General features: G+C 39.7%; 2 protein-coding genes across 4 annotated transcripts; both read left to right on the top strand.

The window, feature by feature from the left end:
• The first annotated feature begins 701 nt into the window (after positions 1–701).
• Positions 702–11,965, top strand: LOC119783802. Of its 2 annotated transcripts, none has more exons than XM_038285485.1 (10): positions 702–803; positions 1,233–1,720; positions 3,854–4,321; positions 4,465–7,973; positions 8,062–8,332; positions 9,213–9,365; positions 9,479–9,571; positions 9,667–9,853; positions 10,017–10,227; positions 10,324–11,965. In XM_038285485.1, the coding sequence occupies exons 2-10, from the start codon at positions 1,279–1,281 to the stop codon at positions 11,572–11,574; spliced, it is 6,585 nt and encodes a 2,194-aa protein (XP_038141413.1). In that variant the 5' UTR covers positions 702–803; positions 1,233–1,278; the 3' UTR covers positions 11,575–11,965. The 2 variants fall into 2 exon arrangements, with proteins under 2 accessions (XP_038141413.1, XP_038141412.1); XM_038285484.1 differs by having other exon boundaries at positions 9,213–9,410.
• A 2,474-nt stretch (positions 11,966–14,439) lies between these two features.
• Positions 14,440–20,740, top strand: znf576.2 (zinc finger protein 576, tandem duplicate 2). Of its 2 annotated transcripts, none has more exons than XM_038285499.1 (5): positions 14,440–14,593; positions 15,251–15,418; positions 15,495–15,610; positions 16,847–16,990; positions 19,100–20,740. In XM_038285499.1, the coding sequence occupies exons 2-5, from the start codon at positions 15,274–15,276 to the stop codon at positions 19,922–19,924; spliced, it is 1,230 nt and encodes a 409-aa protein (XP_038141427.1). In that variant the 5' UTR covers positions 14,440–14,593; positions 15,251–15,273; the 3' UTR covers positions 19,925–20,740. The 2 variants fall into 2 exon arrangements, with proteins under 2 accessions (XP_038141427.1, XP_038141429.1); XM_038285501.1 differs by having other exon boundaries at positions 14,499–14,593; positions 15,255–15,418.
• Positions 20,741–20,790: the final 50 nt, after the last annotated feature.

Below are 20,790 nucleotides of genomic sequence, written 5' to 3'. Positions count from 1 at the left end.
CATAGATGCATTAAAATAAATGACAGGTACTTAAAAAACAGATCATTGAGACTGCTTGAAATTCACTTTCAACTTAAAAGCATTTAAAGATTAAAAACTCAGTCAACTTCCAGTTTCTTTGTAAAAAATTCCACGCACAAGGAGCTGCGGCAAAAGGAACAGTTAGCAACAGCTGATCGTTGGATCTCAGGGCAGAAGAAGCCATGCTTTTCTCTGCAAGTAAGGTACAAATGTAAGAGGGCAGTAATCCAAGAAGGGCCTATAAATAAAATTGTACCAATGACACTGCCTTCTCATAGAGAGGGAAGGCCATCCCACCTGAGAGTACAGGTCACAGTGATGTGTCATGGCTGGCTCTACAGTTTTATTTGAGGTAGCGGAGTAGGGGAGATCAGTTTTTGCTGTGACGCTAATATCGGAGTAAGAATTATTTTATGGTGCCTTGTGCTGGCTCAAACAAATGTTTTAAAGTTCAGTTAATTACTGTTAAATGCAGCTATTACAAGACATCCCAGGTAGGCTTCCCTAAATTTAAATTTCATTAAAAAAACAACAGCTATTTTAAATGTGTGGATTTTTTTGTAAAGGATAGTGGATTTAGCACAAATAATCCTTACAGATAAAACAAGGTTAGGGAAATCACGTCCCATCGGCGTTTAGTAACTTAGAAAAAAGAAACTGCATATCCCATGATTCCCGCCTGCGCGTCCCTTGTCCTAAGTGACGTCACGCGGTCCGCATCTGCTCCGTTGCGGCTTTGTGAGGAGCGTCGCAGAGATGTTTGGGCGTTCAACCCAGGCCAGGTAAGGTATCTGTGCATCCTGCTACTTCATGTGATTCCGAAACAGGAAGAAGAGCTAAACTAGAGCACATTTAGCATCTCAGAGTAGCAGAACGAGGAGGTGGTGATTTGCTCTGTGATTTTAACCCAGCATGTGCAGGAGGCTAACGGGGCTATTGTTATTTGTGTATCCCATAAGACTGTGAATAGGTTTATCAGGAAAGCTCTTAGTATACTAAGTAGTTGTAGTAAAAACAAAAAAAATAAATAAACTGAAGTGTTTTATGTTGTTAGACTGTCTTCATCAGCTGCCCTACATATCTACCCATGAGCTATTGTTATTCAAATGTTTTAGCCCAGCTGCCCCTGTTTTCTGGGGGAGGGGGGTTACCTTCTGCTATACATACAATTCTATTGCATTTAAATCTGCTTCTTTTTTTCTTCTCTTAAGGAGCTGATTTCACTTTTGCATATAAGAAGGTGAGAACCAAAAAGCCATGCAGAGTTCACCAGAGGACCACACTGAATCAAACCCTGTGGCTATATCGGCTGCAGAGGATCAACTAGAAACTGGGGCCCAAACAATGCAAAGCAAACCAGATGAACAAGAGCTGGAGGACCAATCAGAGGCCCCTGCTGAGGCCACAGCAGAGGCACCTGGAAGTATGGTCCCAACTCCACCCTTGGAGAAGGAGTCTGTTGTCCCCTCGCCTACAGAGTCCTGTGAAAATAGGGAAAAGTTGGACACAGACTCTTCTGCAAAGTCCAGCGACCAGCCAAAATCGGTTGCTGAAACTGATGCAAGCCCTGGAAATGATGTGAATAAAGAACAGAAACGAGGAAAAGGTGCAAGTGATGGCAGGAAATTTCCTTCTAAGAAAGCCATGATTGATCCTCTGAAGATGGACATGTCAAAACCTGTGGTCACGCCTTTAACGTGTAAGTGCTTTACCTACCTATATAAAGCTTACACTTGTTTAAATTTTGGAAGATTTGTTGATTAGTTATTTATTTATGTTCTTACTTGCCGTTTAGAAGCATTGTTTCTAATTTGAGAGGGGGGGAAGTGGTCCTAAATGCTAATGATCTTTAGATTAGCCACCAAACTGAGGTGCATCTTTCAGTCAGCCAGAGTTTCACCAGATATCAATACTATCAATAATAATATCAATCACAATTTAGTAATTGTAGTATTATAATATTTTGGAAGCTGTAATCAATTAGTTTAAATGAAGCTTTGGATTAGAATATATTTTATTTGTGCCTTCAGGGAAATTTTTTTTAAAGTTTTTATAGATTCTATGCATAGGGGTTGCGTGATAAGCATTTGTGAACATGGTATGGTTTAGTAAAAACCTTCTCAAATTAGACTTTCAGGGACTGTATGTCAAAACATACATCTTTACTTGAAAGAGCTTCAATAAAACTTCAAATATTGTCAGAATTATGTATGTAAACAAGGAACTAAGACTATGTGTATGTTCTAATTTTTAAAATAAACAATACCTAAAAAAAAAGACAAGACATTTTTTTCCTAGTTTTACTTTTTATAATCAGTAAATTTATGTATTATAGTCCTTTTAACCAGTCCTTTCATTACTGCATAGTACATGTTCTCTATTAAAACAGCCACAGTCATGTGAAGATTAAAATCTGTTTCAAATGTTTTGCTCTGAGGATGTCCTCATTCTCTTCTTTGAGATGTTATGTGCTAAAAAGAAAAAAGTAAACAAAGCTACAATTTCCAACTTAAAGGGGAACACCTTTTTTTTTTTTTTACATTGGGCCCTTGATTTTATGTTATTACATCATGTTCTACTCACCCATATGAGTTTTGTGTCATTTTGAGCTGTTCTAAAGATATTCCGTTAGGTTATATCCAAGTAACGTCTTCCTATGAGGAAAAATACTTGAAGCACAAACTAAACTGTTCATAATTTATTATTTATGATAATGCAGCATTTATAACATGTAGGCGAATCGCTGTCCCCCAGACATCCGCGGTTATATTTTTTATATTTATATTTTTATATTTTTTATATTTATATAACTGCTGCTAGTTTTACTCACGTGATGTCTAGTGCTACTAACACAGATAATGGTAGATTATAACATCTCCTTCTGCAAACTTGCTGCGTGCACTTAGCTAGCGTAGCCGCCTGTCGCCCAGGCGGCCTGTCACAACTCCAGTCCGGCTCGCGGATGACGTCATACACATGCCGCTTTGTTTTAAAAAAATATAAATATAAAAAATATAACCGCGGATGTCTGGGGGACAGTGATTCGCCTACATGTTATTAAAGCTGCCGTACCATAAAGAACACATTATGAACAGTTCAGTTTGTGCCCTCAACTCGTTGCCCATAGGAAGATGTTACTGGGATATAACGGAATATCTTCAGGTAACAGAGTACATCTCAGATTAAATACTACTTCAGCGATAGTATCTAGGTGATCACTTTATTGTATGTCTCGTACCATGTCTGTTTGTTGTGCTGTTCTTTTTACATCTCTTTGCAGGTGATGAAGCAGACTGAAAATGTTTTATCATTATCTCCCTTTTATTTTCTATTTCTTTAATTTTTTCTCCTTTTTTTCTGTTTTTCCTCTTCTGTTCTATTTACATTGCAGTGTCCATATAATCTGTAAAACTCCCTGCATAATTATGATAAATTGCAATTTATATGCATGAAACACTATGGCAATAACCCTACTCCTCCACTTGTGAAAGTACAATCTGTTGGGCTCTTTTTGGCATCAAGACAATTATTCTTATTGCCAACAGACGACACTGTTTAAAAAAAATGATGTAATAACGTAAAATCAACCAATGTAAAAAAAAAAAAAAAACGGTGTTCCCCTTTAACAATCAAAAACTGTGTTTTAGAAGTATTGCTGGTTCTTTAAGTATCATTCTATAATTTCTAAAAAATAACCTTAAAAATGCATAAACTGTTTTAATGCAGCTACAATTATTATTTAAAATTATAAGGTTGGTTTTTCTTTAAAATTAAAAAGGTTTAAAATACTGGTGAAATGTATCTTTCTGACTCCTGTGATATGTCCCTGCAGCGCCTCAGCTCTCTCTACACTGCATCCAGTGCCACATAATATTCAGCGATTTTAAAAGCAAAGAGCGGCACCTGAAGAGCACCCACCCTGCCGAGTACGAGCAGTACATCCTGAGGAACTCGCTTTTTGCCTGTTACGTTTGCGACCGCCATTTCACAAACTCAGTGGAACTCTTGGCCCACCAGAAGGCCCACACTGACAAGAGACCCTTCAAGTGTCCACTCTGCAATCAGTCCTTCAAGAAGACGTCAGAGCTTACAAATCATAAAAAGAGTCACTTCAACCAGAACGGGTATCCCTGCTCTGGGTGTGGAAAGTCTTGCAAGACGCTGACATTGCTGAAGTACCACCAGCGTACACACTCAGGAGAGAAGCCTTACGTTTGCAAGGAGTGTGGAAAGAGGTTCCCCCTATCCAGCCTTCTGCATAAGCATATTTTATCACATTCATCAGAGGGAGGCGAAGGAGGTATAAGCATCCACTAATTCTAAAAATGATGTTTTGACATACCGTATATATGTTTTCATTGCATATTTTGAGGCCATACTGGGAACAGATAGAAGTAATTTTGTGATTCTTAAATGACATACCTCTTATTTGTTCTCCTTAAGGTGCTCCTGCCAAAGTTTACCTTTGTCCTGTTTGCAACGCCTCCTTCAGGAGTCCCAAATCGCGGCAGCTTCATGTTAAAATAAGGCACAAACTTGATCCAGTCAGTAACCCCATGCAGACTGGGCTGCAGGTGAAACAAAGCATGCCTATTATAACTCCAATATCTATTTCTCAACCGACGCTATTGCAAGTAGAGCCAAACGGACCTCTGCAAAAGGTCGATGCCAATGTTGACACAGAAAATATCCGGAAACTTATTGAGTCATTGGGAAATGTGCACAAAGTAAATCAGGTTGTTATACTGGGGCAGGTGCCACCACATGCCCCGCCACTGAAGGTACAGCAGGTGTTGGAACCAGCAGAAAAGGTTGATTTGAATCTGGGTCCACCGCAGATAGATTTTATTGGACTAAAACCGACAGAATCTAAGTTGGTTGAGCTAGATGCTTCGGTCAGTCCATTGGAACAAACTATTATATTGGAGCCTATTACTCCAGAAGGAACGCCGGAAAACCCTTCCTTCTCAGATCTCGGCTCCCAAGTAGTTGCAGGAGAACCCCTAGAGCTAAAATTTGTTCAAGCTGAACAGACTGAAAAACTCACAGGAGAAACGCATCTAAATCTTCATCAGTCACAGATGAATCCAATGAATACTGACCCTGGTGTTTGTATGAATGAGGGAACTGATCTCAAGCAAGACCTTGAGCAAACTGTCATATTAGAACTAATACCTGCTGCAGAGCTGGAACAGTCTCAAATTGAGCCACAAAATGAGGTAGGCTCCTCTTCTTTTGTTCAAAGCAGTGAGCAGGAAATTCCTGATCAAGCTGCAGGTAATACTGCTGGAGAGCCAGAAGAGACCAATATGCCAATCCCACCACTCACACCCACAGTTGAGTCAGAACTCCCATCTCCTCACCCGGAAAAAGAGGACCTATCTTCTTGCCCTTCTGATCCACCAGAAACAATCACACAAGAGCCAAGTAATTCCGAAACTACCTTGCAGGAAAACACAAATTCACGTGAAGAAAGGGTAGATTCAGGTCAGTCTCCTGTGTCTAATGAAAAGCCAAAAGAAAAGGAGGAACAGGAGGCTTGTGAAAAAGATCCAGTGGAAGAGAAACGTAGCTCATCCGAAGACCCTGCTGCTAAAGAGGAGACTCCTTCAAAATCAGAGGCCAAAGAGGATCAGCGAACCTCTGAGTTGCCTGTAAGTGTAATGTCAGCCCAAGAGTTAGTAAAGGTGCGGAAAAGAAAACCAGCAAGGACGTTTTTTTTTCAAGGATATATGCATGATCTTGTTGGATCCATATACAGGGACGACTTTCTCATTGATGCCAAGCCTGCCAAGCGCCAGCGGACCAAGAAGTCTTGTGTTGTTGTGAAATTTGGATCACAGGGCAAAGACAAGAAATCCAAAAAACAGAAGGCCAAACAAGAACATAAGCCGATACAGGAAAGTTCGCCAAAAAGTAAAACATCCCCTAAAAAACTATCAGAGAAGGTACAGAAAGTGCAAATACAGAAGAAGCCAGAACAAGAACCCCAGCCGATACATGACAGTAGTAAAACACCTCCAAAGAAATCACCAGAGAAAGTACAGAAAGTACAAACACCGAAGAAGACGGGAAAGGGGAAAAAGGAGAAGACGGAGAACATGGCATCTGGAATGGACATGAAATTGCCTGAACCCCAAAGCACACACACAAAGCAAGTGAAAGAAGTTCCAAAAAAGAATAAAATGAAAAAGCAGAAAGAAAGCAAGGGAGAAGCAGAGCATGTTGGTGAGCAGAACGCTGAGACCCAGCCAATGCTTAAGAAGAAAAAAGCAGCAAACGTATTGCCAAAAGGTCCGCCCAAGAGTCCCAAGGGAAAGAAAACCTTATCCAAAGCACAAAAAGTGAAAAAAGCTGAAGCCACTGATTCAAACATTAATCAAGACTCTCTTCTTTTACTGAAAGGTCATAAGCAGCCTCAGTTAAAGGTGTACAAGTTAGACACTTCAAAGCCATCAGGCCCGACTCCGGAGGGTTCAGTTAAGGACTCCCAGTCCACTGATGATGTCACAGCAAGGGGCAAGAAAAAAGGCACAAAAAAGCAGAAAAGCATTAATTGTCTTTCCCTGCTGTCCTCACTAAAAGGTCCACGTCAACAGCCGGAAATAGTACCATCCAAGCCAAAGACCACCAGGAAGCGTAAAGCCCCTTTGAATGTGGAAACTGAAGGAGTGATCACTTCAAAGCGTGCCTTGGAATGTAAAGACTGTGGGGAGAAATTCAGCGAAGTTGCGTCACTTCAAAAGCACAAGACTACAGCACACATCATTGAAAGTCCTGGCCTCACATATACCAATGGAAACATCTTTGAGGGCGTCTCTGGGTTCGATCTTTACCGGCTTCCTAAAGAGCATGGAGGGGTTGTTAGGGTGATGAATGCTCCCACAGACTGGGATACTGAACCGGAGATGGGAGACATGTCGCTGGAAGACCGTGATCGAGGTGTCTCCTTTCCTGCTTTAATTCCATCTCCATCTCTACAAATCCCACCTCAGGATGTTGAAATGAGTACTCATGAGCACAGAAATGAAAGTAAAACTGGGACAGAAGTTCACCTTGGTACGTCCTGTACACCTGAGTGCTTCTCTAGAGACACCAAACAGATTGCAATAGCTGAAACCTCTTTCCCAAACTTGACTGAGACAAGAACATCTGAAACAGTAGAACCTGTGGCATCAGATGAGAAAATGCAAGAAGATCCCAATAAAAACCTCAGCAATGGATCTAGAGTTCAAGGAATGACAGATGAGGATGTTAAGGAAGATTTCCTTCTAGAGGTAGATTTGGTCACTATTGGAGAGCAGGAGGAGAAAGAGGAACCCATACTCCTAAATGAACCCAACAGTGTCCAGATGACTAAAAGTGGAATCGCTGACAAGGACTGTGAGCAAGGCAGAAATGAGACAAGAAGGACTTGTCCAACACCACAGACTGTGTCATGCGCTACCTATTGTCTGGATGTCAAAGAAGAAGAGGAAGAAATGCTGGTCCAGAAGAGAAAGGAGGCAGTGATGGGTCAGATCAGAAAAGAAGGACTTCTCAACAGGGATTTGACCACAAAAGCAAACTCGGGTAAAGAACAAGAGCAGGGACCAGATGAATGCCAGATAGTTTATGAAAAACCTCCGCTTTTCTCTGATTTGGAGACGGTTGACCATGAGGTTAGCACAAAGAAGCAGACTGGTCCTAAGTTAAAGACAAAATGTACACCATCCGCTACATCTTTGCCTTCTGGCCATGCAGTGGTTGAAGAATCCTCTCAAGAAGCTATTGCATTGGAGCCTAGCTCTAATGTTAAGGATGCAATTATTGATGGAGGGCTGGAGGGAGAAGAGGAGAGGGAGAGTGACCAGTCTCCGGGTATCATCCTTGAGAGGTTCCCCACCTCTGGGCGAGGAGCAACAGCCGACAGTGTGACAGATCTGGCCACAAGAAGGAGCAGCCAACCACAGGTGACTGCTTGGTTCATGTACCTTTTTAAAGACCATGAAGGACTGGACTTTACCTGTGTTTATATTTCAATGTTTATGTTTATACCAGGCTTTGGGCGGCATTGCTGACAACGGGGTTCAAGTTCCCAGAGGCCAAGAGATCAAGGTTGAAGAGAACAGCTCAGATCCTCTGCTAGTTCTTCCCACCTGTCAAAGCAGGCAGAACTCGTGTGGTCCGCCGAAGCATCAGCAAGGTATAAGAAGCATCCTAGTGAAAGAGGAAAGAAACTCTGTGGTGAACGACACCCAGAGTGTGCAAGAAAGTCGCCACATGAAATGGAATGAGGAACCAGTAAGCTGTAAAGACATCAATATGCGTCGTAAGTCTAAGCCTGCATTGGGCTTCATTAGGTTTCATTGAATCAGAACAAAACTGATGCTCGGAATAAGAAGCTAAAGTTTCCACTTAGAGACCATAGCTATAAGTTCCACCAAATGTTTTGGTCCATCTTTTCTTTCTTTATATCATCTTATCTCTCTTTTTTCTTCATTATGCTCCTCTTGCTTGTCTTTCTCTCATCTTATGTCCTACCCCCTAACCTCTGCTCCTCCATTCTTTTTCTTCTGCCATCTTTCCATAGTAGGCTTTAGTATTTTATGTTTAAAGTGAAGGAAAAGAATGAAGAACCCTGAAAAGTAGATTTAGGCATTTCTACATGGAAGATTTGTAGGAATCATGCAATGTCACTACACCAGGAGCCCATACTTAGAGAAAAGGGTAACTACTACATGTTGTCATTTGAATGCTTAAAAGAGTTTACATTTGGGATTTTTTTAGCCAGGTTTATGCAAATCAAAATAGTCCTATATATATCATGTGTTGTTTTTAAATTTTTTGGAACATTTGATTCTTCCAAGGAGAATGTAGCTCTTCAGGATGTTGTTCTTAAATACAGAGGCCAATTGTTTTTCTAGCAGTCCAGGATTATGAAATATATTTAAAACTGTACATTCAAAAAAGTAATTTTATTTGTAGAATGTACTTAATCCCATTAGTTTAAAATAATTACACACCAAGTACAGATAAATATTAAGATTTTATGCCAGTATCTAATTTGTATTGGATTATCCAACTTTCAGACTTACATTTTAACTTTAGCTCTACTTACAAACCAAGAGCTTTACCAGTGCATTTTCTTCTTAAAACCTATGTAATAAGATCTGTATTGAGAAATTCACAAACATTTTTTATCTCTTCAGTAAAGGAGAATGAAGAAACAACAAAGGACTGCTGTAAGACTCCGGACTTCAATTCCAACCCTTGTATCTTTTACCCGGTAAAGGAGGAGGTGAGGGAGGTTCTGCTGTCAGCCACCCAAACCCACACCAGAACTTCAACCCCTGATGGTTCAGGTGATTCAAATCCCACCGACCACAAGAGTACAGATTGTAATGCCCGTAAGTATCTGCTTTGACAATGCTGACATTTCCTATGTCCTATGTCAATACTGAACCCCATTAAACAGATGATAGAAGGTCGTCACCACAGAGCAATCAGGAGTCTGAAGTCGCATGTCTCGCATCGGAGCAAAGTGTCAGTGACTTGACAGATGGACAAGGTTTGTAAACTTTCCAGTCTGTTGCAAGTTGTTTTTTGGGATTTCTCACAAAAAAATATTTATTATATATTAATATATATTTATTATTATTTCAGCTGCATCAGACTCTGAGTGGCAGACTCGATCGGATCTCTGCGACTTCCTCCTCCAGAGTTCAGATGACGAAGACACGGGTAGTTTGGAGTTATCAGAGCCTCAGCTGAACAAGGAAGCAGAAATTCTAGCTTACTTCAACCAGAACCAGAGCAGAATCAAAAAGCTGTCACCTCGACCCTCTTCAGTGTACAGTAACTCTTTATTTTGTAATGAAATGGAAAACAATCAGAACTTCTATTGATTTTATTTTGTAGTTCTGCCCTACTGTTCATAGTTAGAAGCAGCAGGTTTTATATGAGATAATGGATTCACACCCATTAATGTGTCCAAATTTGTTTTCTGTCTCCAGGGGTTTGCCAGATTCACCTGGGCCTCAACCAGTCCCACGTGATGACAGCAGGATAGAAAAGGCTATTGATTACTTTTGTGAATATTTCAGTTGGGATACATGGGTAGAAATTGCCAATTACACAAATAAACTTTCCAAGAATCAAAATCCGGTGACATGCAGAGAGGTTGCACGCTTCATTGGGATCCACATTGCAATGGGAACCTTAAAGGTGTGTGCTTTATTTCATTAAATTCACAGTGGCAGTAGCTGTTGCATATTTCACCTCTAATAAGTTATGCTCTAATGGTTTGTTGTTTCTTTTTAGTTTCCCAGTGCGAGGCTCTACTGGGACGACCTAACAAAGTTGCCGTTGATAGCTGAAGCCATGCCGCTAAACCGATTTCTGGAGCTTTCTCGCATGTTGAAGCTCTGTTCTTCAAATGATACCAAAGGACCCAACACTGCTCAGGAGCTGGGTGGTATTCACCAAAGCAGTGAAAGTTTAGGTTCTGATCACAGTGGCGCTGGGTGCTCAGCTGATCCCATAAGTTTGCAAACGCCGGTTGATCCGCTGTGGAAGGTTCGTCCATTATTGTATCGTTTCAACACAGGATGCCGTTCACTCAGGCAGCAGGGAGATTATGCTGTGGACCAGTACACAGTAGCTCTGACTGGGAAAGTAAACGAAAGCAGTCCATCTCTCCATTGCACCACGTTAATTGGCCTTAATGGCTTAATTACACACGTGGATCTTGAACTGGATCTTTCAGAGAAACAAGATTCAGTAGAAAAAATGATCCCTAAAGGGAGTACGGTGTTCCTCTGCAAACAGGAGCTCTCCACCCCCGCCATGCTGGAGCACCTTTTAGCTGCTGGGATCCACGGAGCTGGCAGGGTGGAAGGAGAGCGTGGACAGGTTGGTGACGAGTTTGTGAGCTCTGATGGGAAGTTGATGTTGCGCAGAACGCAGTGCGGCTTCTTACTTTCTACCGCAGGGAAGGGTCAGCGGGACATGGTCTCACTCATTGACGGCTACGAAAAGGCTCAGATGTCGGCGCGTCTCAGCAGAGATTTGCTAAATCTTTATTCTTCTCCTCTCACCGTGTCTTCACCTACCTGCTGGCCCCAAGCGGTGCTATGGCACCTCATTGACGCGGCGCTGGTGAACTCCTGGCTCCTGTACCGGCAGGACCACAGAGCAGCGTCTGCCCCGCTGACATTAATGGCCTTCAGACTGGAGGTGTCCAAAGCTTTGATTCTCTCCAGCGGCTCTGACACCCAGGATTCCATTCCCCCTCAGCCTCCCGGGGAGAACGCTCACCACGCAACTAGTGAAACTCCAAGTCCGGTCCTGCTCAATGAGAGTCCTCTTCCAGAAGCAGCAACACGGTATGACGGATCTGGCCATTGGCCTGAGCAGCTTTCAGAGGGAGAAGGAGGCAGGTGTCGCTTTGGGGGCTGCCAGAGAACATCGCGAGTGCTGTGCCTTAAGTGCTGCGTCTTTCTTTGTATCTCACGAAACCATAACTGCTTTTTAAATTTCCATAATCAAGAGAGTGTGGGAGAGGAGCACTAATACTGAGATGTCTCTGTCTTTTTAAATGGGCTGCTTTCTGATATAGAAAGTACACTTGATGTTTGTAAAATCTGCTCCTCCATCCTTACATTTTTACAGCATACCTTGTACTGGCAGTGCCATGACTTTATTGGACTGTTGATGTTCCATTTAAATAACTGTCTTGTTAGAGCTCATAAATTTACTTGCCAATTGTAAATTGATAATTGTAATTGGATTGACATTTTAGAAAAATGAAATGAACCATAAACTGTGTTGCAAAAACAATTTCTATTGTATTTGTTGTATTTTTCACATGAACTACTTTTCATTCCATGATGAACTTATTTTCAATTCCATAAAGTGCAGTGTTATTTATTTCACGTTGAAAAAATAAAGTTTAATGGAGTGAGTGGCTGTGTCTTTATTTCGGGTTTCTAACATTTAAACAGCAAAATGTACAAAATTTTAATGTAAAATGCTCTTAATTCACTGCAGTTACACATTCAAAGGCAGCAAGAAGCAAATATCCAAGCTTTGGGTTTTAAAAATGATACTTTATTCTCTAGCAGAGGCAATATGCCTCAACTAGTTGTAGCTATATGATCATCTCAGACATGTTGAGGAAAAACTGAATCAAAGTATTGGGATAAATGTGTATTATATTTTATTTGGGCTTTGAATAAAAAGAGGCTGGCTGCCTATGACTACTTTCCATAAATATGCTTTGATCCAGCACTTTTTTATGTTCCTTTTGCAGTCAAAGATCAATATGTGCAGTGAAATGCTTTACATGCTTTCATAAGTTGGTGATTGGGGTGTAGTGCTGTTCGCTGGGGATGCTGTAAGACAGAAGAACAGGGAGCTTCTGGATAAACTTCTCGATTCTGGAAGTGTCGGTGAAAATGCTGCCGGAGGATAGAACAGATCATCTGACAGGGCTGCTGACGGTATATAGAGATGTTGCTAAAAACACTGTTTTTCGGTGTATACTATTTAACATGGCTTCCAGTTCTTTATTTAAAATTTTTTTTTTTTACTTCGTGTTTAAATTGATTTGATTTATGCTATTTAGAATATATATAAAAAAAATATCTTTATTGTTCCACAATGGGGAAATTGATGTGTTAACAGCAGCAAGGGATATAGTAGAAGTGGTCACACAATGTGCACCTTAGAAAAATTTATAAAAAATACAGATAGGAAAATTAAACAAATATAGTATTGTACTGTACAGTGGTTTTTTTCAGCTCCATTGAGCCATAGTCATCAGAAGGTACTGCACAAACACTTCTGTACATGCACCGTGCTGTAATGAATCCCCATAAAAAGGCATTTAACTTTTTAAATAGAAATACTGAAATGATTTAGCGATGTGATTCAAACTAATGTGGATACAACCTTAAAAAAAGTGCAATAATTTTATCGCTTACATCTAATGTGATAACTGTGAGTTTTGCACTTTCCAATGCTTAATTTGTTCTAGGCTGCATTTATTACCAGACGTGCTATCAGTTTTAAACATAAAGAGAGAAACCTTGTGTATACAAGTCGAAATTTCATTTTGTAAAGCTTTCATGACTTTATATATCTTAAAGTGCAACAGTAAAATAGAAAAATCTTAGAAGAAAAAGAAAAAAACTGATTTTGTATGCTTGTGACAAAACATAATTGAAACTGTCCAACTAGCTGGTTTAAAATGTACGGAAGAGGATTAGGGTCACTGAAATTTTTTTTTAAAAAGTTAACTGGTTTGTAGAATCCTGACTTTAATCTCAGAATTCTGACTTTTTTCCCAGAATTCCGAGTTTTTTCTCAGAATTCTAACTTTTTTCTCAGAATTCTGATATTACAGTCAGAATTCTGAGAAAAAAAGTTAGAATTCTGAGAAAAAATTCAGAATTATGACTAAAATCTCAGAATTCTGACTATAATCTTTGAATTCTGATCACTAACAAACATTTTAGCATCAAGCCGTAGCCATGTCTGTTTTAGAGACTAAACCAGCTCTCTTGTTTTAATCACCTTCTGCTCTTCCATGAATGAAATGGCATCCCCAGGGACCCATTGGGCACTTAAAAAGTCGCCTAATTCCACTAATTTTCCACCAATGTGTTACTGTTCTTTTCAAATAACTAATGTCTTTGTCAGTGTAGCTGAGTGCTCCCACATCTCTTCCTTCATTTTGCCCATCTACATTAAGATCCAAAATTCTGAGATTAAAGTCAGAATTCTGAGAAAAAAAGTCAGAATTCTGACTTTTTTCCCCATATTAAACTGAAATATTTAAAAATCAGTTTACTTTTTTTTCCTTCAGTGGCCCTATTCGTCTTCCGTAAAAATATGACAGGACAAGAAAGTTGCTCTTGTTTTACAATATACATAAAAAAGACACTTGTTGCCATTGTAAAAATTCAAAACAAGTCAATCCAACATTTTACTTTAAAGTTTAAATTATTTGTAAGCATCAGCAATCATCTAAACTATCTGAAAAATAAATGTAAGCAGTACTGTGTATTGATAGTTTTGCATATAAATTTAAAAAAAATCAAATAACCCTACTTTTTTATTTGTTTGGTCACGTGACTAAGATCAGCCATAGATAAGCATAACATAGAGACAAATTTGTGTAAATTTGCAGTTTTCCCAAAATCTAGGCAAAACATATTTCCTTGTGCATTTGTTCCATTTACAATTCAGTATAGTAGCTACACTAATATGTTTTAATAGAATATATATAGAAGGAATTTACTGCTGCTCTGCACAAAATATGTATTTGTTTTAAATCAGTGATGTGCGATCCAATTTGGTCTCTACAGGCATAGAAAAAACGGCCTAAAGCTATATAAACCGGAACTTTCCAGTAATTTGTGTTTTGAGGATTTATTTAATAGTAATCAAACAGTGACCACATTGAAGGGTCTGGGCGGCGGCCATCTTGACTGTCCCCATCACCACCGACAAGCCTCAGCAGGAAGTGCGCGATCTATCTCCTGTAATTCTAGGGTCAACTCAAACTAGCCTGAAAGAGCGGCTCGAGGTAACGTCCTGTTGTTTTTAGCATAATTATCTTGTTCATATATTTGTATAACTTCGCTGTATTCTAATATTATACTTTCAAATGGCGATTTGCGTGTAATCGGCGTGTAAACATAAGTAGAAACTAAGCGCTCGGATGGACGCGAAGTCTGCGGTTCTTTTTTTTGAATGGCAGAAGTAGCGTTAGCATTAACTAGCTGCCGTTAACCCGCTCAACTAGTCATACCACTTTGTTTCCATCATGAGCTTAAACCAGACAGCTCACGTTAAAGCGAAGTTAACCGATGAACGAGCTGAATCATTTTAATAGCTAGGATATAATAGGAAATATTTGAAAACATATGTTTCTATATATAACAGAACGGTACAGCTGCATGAAGCTAGCTAGCTAGCATAGCGCGTGGCCTTAGCCTTACGTTCAACGTCAGGTACAACTCACAGGCAGTCCGATTTTGATGCTAAATATCGGATTATAAGTGTTTTAGAATCTTTTTAGACTTATTATTTTGGGTTTTAATTGATTAATATAATCTCAATTTAATTATTTTGCCGTTTTTTTATATTCAAAACTTATCTTACAGTTAATATCGTGATAATGTAAGTCAGCTTATTTATTGTTTTTGAAATATTTATTTCTTTTTATGTTATTTTAACCCAGAAAGGTTGTATCGCAGCAGTAGGATGGACTCAGACATTTTGAACATAGAGGAGATAGTGATGGGAAGAGGGTTGCCAGATCCGCCACCAGAAGCTCCCCCTCAAAAGCCAACAGAGCCATACAAACCCAGCATTCAGAATGGACCTCCTGCTCCCTCCATCCAGCCCTGTAAGTAAAGAGGCGCAGTTTGATCTGAGTTTTTAAGCACAAACACAACCCTAATCTCGTCTCTGTTCTCTTTCAGACCAGCATGAGAACCTGCAGTGCTTCCAGTGCTTCATTACCTTCTGCAATGCCAAAGCAAAGGAGAGACACATGAAGAAGAGTCACAGGGAGGAATACAAACAGCAGCTTCAGCAGGTACGTGTGATTGACCCCCAAATTCCACATCCTCTGTCACCGCTCCGCTTACGTACGTCATTCGGAGCACTTGTGAAGTCATGTTAATCGAGGAGAACTGTTCCACATCCACCGCTACTCCTCCGCACATCACCGTCCATGTACCGCTTCTCCGTCCTTCACCGTCAAAATATGGAGCCGAGCTACTTTTTTGCTCCGGTCCGGCCAGGTTAGGATCCGCTATTGTAATTGCACCTAACAGGAAAAAGAACGGCAAGAAGATCTGGTTTGTCAAATTAAAATATTTTAACAACAGATCAGTAACTGGAAATAAGAGCATAATTCTTATATATTCCCAAAACTAACACCGTTTATTTAAATTATTGGATGTAAACTATTGGTATTTCAGCATACTAGGGAGCAAATTATGCATCTCAATCAAAATATTTATTTTATACAGAGAGGCTTAAAAGTTTTATCAAATCCAGTCACAACAACTTTCACGAGTACATCTTACAACCTTTTGTTGATGAGGAGATGCTGAATTTGGAAGTAGGGAACAAACAAATTTTGTATGATCCCAATTATCCCTATAACAAAGACCCACAATGAAAATAAATGTTTTGGCAGAAACGTTGATGGTGAGTTTTTAATTAGGTCATGTTGAATTAATCGTAATTTCTGAGTCTTTTGCTCCTACGAGTTTAATAATAATATTGCACCTGCTCTCCTCAAACTCCGGGGAAGTCGGAGGAAGCAACCTGGCCAGAGACTGTTGTTGTAGAACGGACCGTTGTTTGTGATTGGTTGAGGTTACTCATTGATTTCTGACTGTAGCTGGGACCATTTTAGTTTCACTTCCAGACCTTCTATTTCACTGCTTGCTAAGCAGCTGTGGGGAGATCTTTAGGCCACATGGTAAAGAAATGCATCAGAAAATATCTCCTACTGCACCTTTTAAGTGATAATTCATTATTGTTATGACATTGAATTTTTTTTAAATAACTAAAAGGAAAATGATGTATTTATCATAATTGCTTTTGAATGAGAAAGGCAGATGGTCTCATTGGTTTGTCATTTATTTGAAGCTCTTTTGAAATGTATATTTGAGTTTATATTTGCCAGTGTTTGAAACTTTGAATTCTATTATACATTTTATTCAAGTTGAATCTTTTTTTCAATCTATTTAGGGACATATTTGTTTGTCTGTGGGGAATGAAAGGAAGTTCAGTTGTTTTGTATGTTTTCTCTACTCAGGGCAACACGCTGTTTACGTGCTACGTGTGTGACCGCACCTTTCATTCGTCTGAGGAACTAACGCAGCATCAGCCGACGCACAGCAATGATGACAAGCCTTTTAAATGTGCTTACTGCAAGGAGAGCTTCAAAACGTTCTCTGAGGTAAGAAACTTTATTTAAAATCACTCTCCTCAACATGATAGTCGACAACATTTGAAAGGAAGTTTCTGTTTAAAAAAGGAAATTATCCCATATTATTATCCCTTGATTTATTTTTTATTTTTTCCAAACTTACAAACATAAATGGGTTTCAATGGCATTTTATCCAATGGAGAAACAAATAAATAATTTTCATTAACTTTTTATGTTAATTCATTTTTTCTTTAATTTGGGGGACGATTTAGATGATGATTAATTACAAGATCATGCTGCAGCCAAGATGGCAGAGAGGCGGCAGAACTGAGATACCACTGGAATTCCAGTCCTGATGTAAATCTTATAGGACCAGTCGGCTCAATAAACAGGAGATCCCTCACGCACTAGCTAAGAAGATGTCTGATTGGGATCAATATGAATGCTGGAGTAAAACTTAAAATGAAGAGAAAAGCAGCAGGAATGGTCCTAACAGTGGCTGGTGTTTCTCACTGTTTAGCACTAGAGATTTTGCCCTGTGTTCTGTTTTCAAGTTCTGCAAAAGGATCGCCGTGCAAAATCTCTTAGAATGACGTCCAGGCTTTTAGCTAGGAATATTTCATAGGGTGTAAACCTTGGTGCACCAGGACTTAAGGCTTTGTGCAGTGACGCAAGCTTCGTAGGGTTAAATGACAATTGTCCTTCCTGGTAGGGAACAATAGAGACGGAGTGGCTAATTTGGATTATAATCCCTGCTGTTCTTGGAATTCTTAACTCTCAGAGTTGGAATTAAATTCTTTCAAACACACAAAAAAATGTATCCAGTACATATTGAAATAACAATAAGAAAGAAAGAGTTCTACATTGATACCCTACTTTAAATTAATGCTGGAGATTCACAGTAATTCCAGGTTAAAATCAGTGATTTCTAATTCAATGTTGATCATCTTTAACAAAAGTTTATGCAAGTCACAACATTAATTGCCTCATTGCTCTTGAAGAAGCTGGAGATTGCTCTCTGTGGTTTTCCCTTTTTTCCCCTCTCTTAATTTTCCCCAAATTCACTAACTCCTTACCAGTTATGTTGAAAAAAAAAAATTAATAAATCCTAGTCCACAAACATCTTTATTCACATGTTCACTTAAATTTTCCCATTGTATGTGCACATTTATGGATTCCATCTAAAAAATATCAAAGATATTTTCAATTCCAACTATAAATATGAAATAATACATTATAGCAAACAAGGGCTTAAATCATATTATAGGTCATCAAATCGGTCTCAGTTTAGTCTGTCAAAGGGGCTGCATGTAGGGATTTTAAATGTCCAGCAGGTGTCAGTATTCAGTGACACAGTAGCGATGCAATATCAATATAGTTTGCAAATGTGTTTAAATGCTTCATGACGCCTCATGAACAAAAAAAGCCTCCACAATAATCCTATAGTTATCAGGCCTTCGATGAGTTTTCGTAAACTTTTTAAAGTTTCAAGCTTACCCGTTTGCAAACATAGCAACATGCTTGTTCTCATCAGTTATTTTTGAAAGTAGGCAGACAGGACGCAAGAGTAGAGAAAGTGGGAAGGTCACCAGGTCAGCGTTAAGTGCTGCGAAGCTTAGCCAACTCCCCGACGTGACATCACTTGTCCGTGTCCGTTTTAGATACGGAAAAAAAATGTTCTCACAAACACGACCCAATGAGCCTAAATAGTTCATATACAATAATATTTTGATTCAGAAACTGATTTTTTTGCATATTTATCTAAACTCTGGTAAAACCGAAGCTGTAACCTGCAATCTTTAAAAGTTAGCTTGTTAGTTTATTGCAAAACATTTACAATTTCCCTGCCTTAAGCAGATCTGCTTAAAAAAAAGAACAGCTGCAATGCACAAAATGTTAAATAATAATGAACAAATGATTATCCTTTGTTCAACAGAAGAATTCCTTCTATTTTGTTTAGATTTTCGCCTTCAGTGTTAATAACCTATTTTTAAACAACCCCAGCCTTCTCCAATAAAGTCAGGCTTAGGTCTGTGGGCAAAAACACTTCGAAACACACTGAAGCTTGTGGTTATGACGTGATAAAACATATAGAAATTACGCTCAGAACTAAAATGTTTCTAATTTGATCCTTTCTAGGTCACGACTCACAGAAGACAGATGTGTCGAGAGAAACTGCTGTTCTGTAAAGATTGTGGCCAAGGCTTTCGTAGTCCTGGACTCCTGCGTGCCCACCGCCTGACCCAGCATCCGCGCCCAGATGAGAGTGCAGAACATCCAGAGGATCCATCAAAACCACATCGCTGTAAGAAGTGCGGACAGGGATTTGAAGCCGAGTCGGAGCTGCAGGCACACCAGGAAAAGTACCCCGAAGGCCAACAGTGCAACGGCAGTGCTTCCCCCATCAAGAAACGGGGCCGCCCCGCCAAAGCTGAAGACCCAGCGGGTTCTGAGAAAAAGGGAAAGCGGAAAAAGAAGGAAGAAGACGAAGTTTCAGAAGCAGCAACGAAGGCAGGCGGCACAGCTGAGGCTGCAGCGGGAGAAGACAAAGGAAAAGCAGGCGGCGCGAAGCGTGGCCGTCCTTCTAAAGCAGCAGCGTCGGAAGCAGAAGATAAAAAAGGTTCAGAGGATGACGGTCAGGATGCAGCAAAGGAGAAGAAACCAAAAGAAGAACCGGTCCTTCAGATCCCCTGTACAGATTGTGACCTCACGTTCCCCGGCTTGAGTCAGCTCCGTGCGCACAAGAAGGAGAAACACACCCCACGGAAAGCCCATCCTTGTGAAGAATGTGAAGAGAGCTTTGCCCGTCCTGAACAGCTGGAAGCCCACATGTCGCGGGCTCACGCCGTCGGCCGTTTAGCCTGTCCCACCTGCGGGAAGAGCTTCAGCCGGATGCGCTCCTTGCAGGCTCACCAGAAAATCCACCTGGACGAGATGCCTGAAAAGTCAGGCGCCAATAGATAATTTAGGCGGGCTGTACCCTGTGGGAAATGTGGTTTTTCAGTCAATTAGTCCTGAATTTTTCCCTTTCTTTTAAATTTGGGCAACATCAGTTTCAAGATGATGTTTTAAATGAACTAGTAGCGGTTTGCAGCATCAGGTTTTAGTCGGTTATTATTTTTAGCTGAGTTTGTTCAGGAGCTGCTCAATTATGACACATCTCATAAGTTGACTAACCAGGTTTTAAGCATCTGTTGCCCTGTTTGTCATTAAAACAGTTCAGTTGTATTAAAAAAAAAAAAAGTTTTATCCACTTTTTGAATGATTTTTATTTTAGTTTAAAGTGTGTTCTTTGAATTTATTTGGTATTTTCATTTGATTTACTCACTTTGTGAGAGTTTTGGTTTGTAATATTTCTTTTTTTTTATTCTTGATGCCCTCCCCAACAGATATAAATACATACTTTAAATAATTAATTAGATGCCTTGTAGAGATAATGTCTGAACATCTGACGGATTGTAATGTGTTATGTACAGTTTCCATTTTAATTTTGACTCTTCCGTTTCACCAGGAAGGAATGGTAGACAAACCCTCCAGATCTAATCCGGAGGGTTTGCAGGCAGAAAATATCCTTTGTAATCCAGATTTTTTCTTTTACTGAAAATTTCTACATTGTTTTTTTTAACTTCTTAAGTAATATTTCTTGTCTTAAAAGTGCTAGATTCCCTTAAGAAACTGTGTATATCATGTTATTCACTTGGTGTCTCCTCACTGTGTCTGGACACTGCAGAAATATAATAAACAGGCTGTCCCAAAGGGAAGCCACCAATGAAACGCTTAGATTTGTGTCTTACTTTTTCTGTTCTAAAGTACGGCTGATTAAAAGAGAA

Source organism: Cyprinodon tularosa, unplaced genomic scaffold (genome assembly GCF_016077235.1).
Source record: "Cyprinodon tularosa strain WSP-4 unplaced genomic scaffold, ASM1607723v1 ctg210, whole genome shotgun sequence".
NCBI classification, from domain to species: Eukaryota; Metazoa; Chordata; class Actinopteri; order Cyprinodontiformes; family Cyprinodontidae; genus Cyprinodon; species Cyprinodon tularosa.
The sequence above is the reverse complement of the archived record's forward strand: the minus strand, read 5'-3'. Positions and strand labels throughout refer to the sequence as shown.